The sequence below is a fragment of the Salmo salar genome, chromosome ssa02, assembly GCF_905237065.1.
Source record: "Salmo salar chromosome ssa02, Ssal_v3.1, whole genome shotgun sequence".
Classification (NCBI taxonomy): Eukaryota; Metazoa; Chordata; class Actinopteri; order Salmoniformes; family Salmonidae; genus Salmo; species Salmo salar.
The window spans coordinates 94614785-94617266 of record NC_059443.1 but is presented as its reverse complement, the minus strand read 5'-3'; the positions used below and the strand labels follow the sequence as shown (position 1 = coordinate 94617266).

Sequence of the window (2482 nt, the reverse complement as noted above, 5' to 3'; positions counted from 1 at the left end):
GAGACAGACCTACTGGGACAGAGAGACACTGAGACAGAGACACTGAGACAGAGACACTGAGACAGACCTACTGGGACAGAGAGACACTGAGACAGAGACACTGAGACAGACCTACTGGGACAGAGAGACACTGAGACAGAGACACTGAGACAGACCTACTGGGACAGAGAGACACTGAGACAGAGACACTGAGACAGACCTACTGAGACAGAGACACTGAGACAGACCTACTGAGACAGAGACACTGAGACAGACCTACTGAGACAGAGAGACACTGAGACAGAGACACACTGAGACAGAGACACACTGAGACAGAGAGACACTGAGACAGAGACACTGAGACAGAGACACTAAGACAGAGAGACAGTGAGCAGCAGGAGACCTCTATAAGCCTGGAGAGAGAGCGGACCAGAGGACCAGAAGAGGAAACCCAGAATCCTAAGTCCAACCCAGAAGAACAGGACCAGTCAGTCAGCTGGGACCCAGAATACCCAGAACCGGCCCAGTCCAATACAGCCACAGAACCCGCCCAGAAGCTGCCCAGGCCACTACAGCCCCAGAACCAGCCCAGAACCGGCCCAGTACACTACAGCCCCAGAACCAGCCCAGAACCCGCCCAGGCCAGCACAGAACCGGCCCAGGCCACTACAGCCCCAGAATCAGCCCAGAACCGGCCCAGGCCACTACAGCCCCAGAACCAGCCCAGAACCGGCCCAGTCCAGCGGACAGGACAGAGAGGTGAGGAGAGTGTGGAGGGTTCAGAACGAGGCCAGAACAAAAATATGTCTTTAATCGCTCAGTTCTGATTGGTGTTCTGTCTCTGTCCTCAGTTCTGATTGGTGTTCTGTCTCTGTCCTCGGTTCTGATTGGTGTTCTGTCTCTGTCCTCGGTTCTGATTGGTGTTCTGTCTCTGTCCTCGGTTCTGATTGGTATTCTGTCTCTGTCCTCAGTTCTGATTGGTGTTCTGTCTCTGTCCTCGGTTCTGATTGGTGTTCTGTCTCTGTCCTCGGTTCTGATTGGTGTTCTGTCTCTGTCCTCAGTTCTGATTGGTTTTCTGTCTCTGTCCTCAGTTCTGATTGGTGTTCTGTCTCTGTCCTCGGTTCTGATTGGTGTTCTGTCTCTGTCCTCGGTTCTGATTGGTGTTCTGTCTCTGTCCTCAGTTCTGATTGGTTTTCTGTCTCTGTCCTCAGTTCTGATTGGTGTTCTGTCTCTGTCCTCGGTTCTGATAATATTAATGTCAAGATGGCGACGGGAGTCATCAGAACCTTCCGTCTCTCGGCCACTCCCTCCTGCTATCTACCCATGATCCTCCAGCATTCCCCCATGGATGAGGAGGAAGAGGAGAGGGAGGAAGAGGAAGAGGAGGAGGTAAGTCCTTATAACTTTTTAAACGTCTGACCTTTATCTCTGATATTAAAGGTGTCGTATTGATTTGATAAAATAAATGATTATTGTTAATAATATTATTATTAGGAGAGGGAGGAAGAGGAAAGTGATGAGGAGGAGGAAGCTTTCTCAAGCCCCGCCCCTTGCTCGTCAGATCTGACCAATCAGCTGCTTCGGTTCGCTGACACCATCAGCCGGGACGTCATGCGGTATTTCGGCTGTCGCCGCGACGACCCGGACGCCCGTGACATCTACGGCGACGACGACGACGACCGCGTCTCCACGGCGACGAGCGGACGACGGCGTTACTACGACGACCTGGTTAGGATGGCAACGGGAAGCCCGGAGTCCGTGTCTAGGGCCGACAGTCGCCGTGTCGCCGGGGGCGACGGAAGTCTTGGTCCGTTGGCCGAGTTGTTTGACTGTCGGATAGGTCGGAGTCGGGGACAATGTCGTCCAATGAACAAGAGACACCTCCCTCTCAGCTTCTGGAACGAGCCAATCCCCTGCCTCCCTGTGGACACGCTCATTAGCGCTGACAACACACGCACACACCACAACGTGCACTCACACGACAACGTGCACTCACACCCGGACTTCAGTGACCTGCTGGCTTACTGGGACCCCAATCCTGACGTCACACACACACCGACCACACACACACCGACCACACACACCGACCACACACACATACAGACACCGATCTGACGGCGACACACTGAGTTCTGTTTAACAACGCTGGACGGTTGTGTTGTAATTATTGTTGTAATTGTAATTGTGTTTTATTTAGTTATCGATCAGGTTTGTCTCATTGAATCTGAATTTGGAAAGAGACATTTGAACTGTGAGGGGTGAAGATGTATGAATGTATTTCTATATGTATTTCTATTATATATATATGTTTTTCTTTATTTTTCTTATTTTCTACATCAAAACTATGAAATAACACATATGGAATCATGTAGTAACCAAAAAAGTGTTAAACAAATCAAAATATATTTTATATTTGAGATTCTTCAAAGTAGCCACAACTTTGCACACATCTTGGCATTCTGTCAACCAGCTTCATGAGGAATGCTTTTCCAACAGTCTTGAA

The 2482-nt window shown here is 50.1% G+C and overlaps 1 protein-coding gene across 1 annotated transcript; it reads left to right on the top strand.

Moving 5' to 3' along the window:
* Positions 1-1205: 1205 nt before the first annotated feature.
* percc1 (proline and glutamate rich with coiled coil 1) lies at positions 1206-2253 on the top strand. Its single transcript, XM_045713919.1, has one exon. The coding sequence runs from the start codon at positions 1591-1593 to the stop codon at positions 2092-2094; it is 504 nt and encodes a 167-aa protein (XP_045569875.1). The 5' UTR covers positions 1206-1590; the 3' UTR covers positions 2095-2253.
* The last annotated feature ends 229 nt before the right edge of the window (positions 2254-2482 follow it).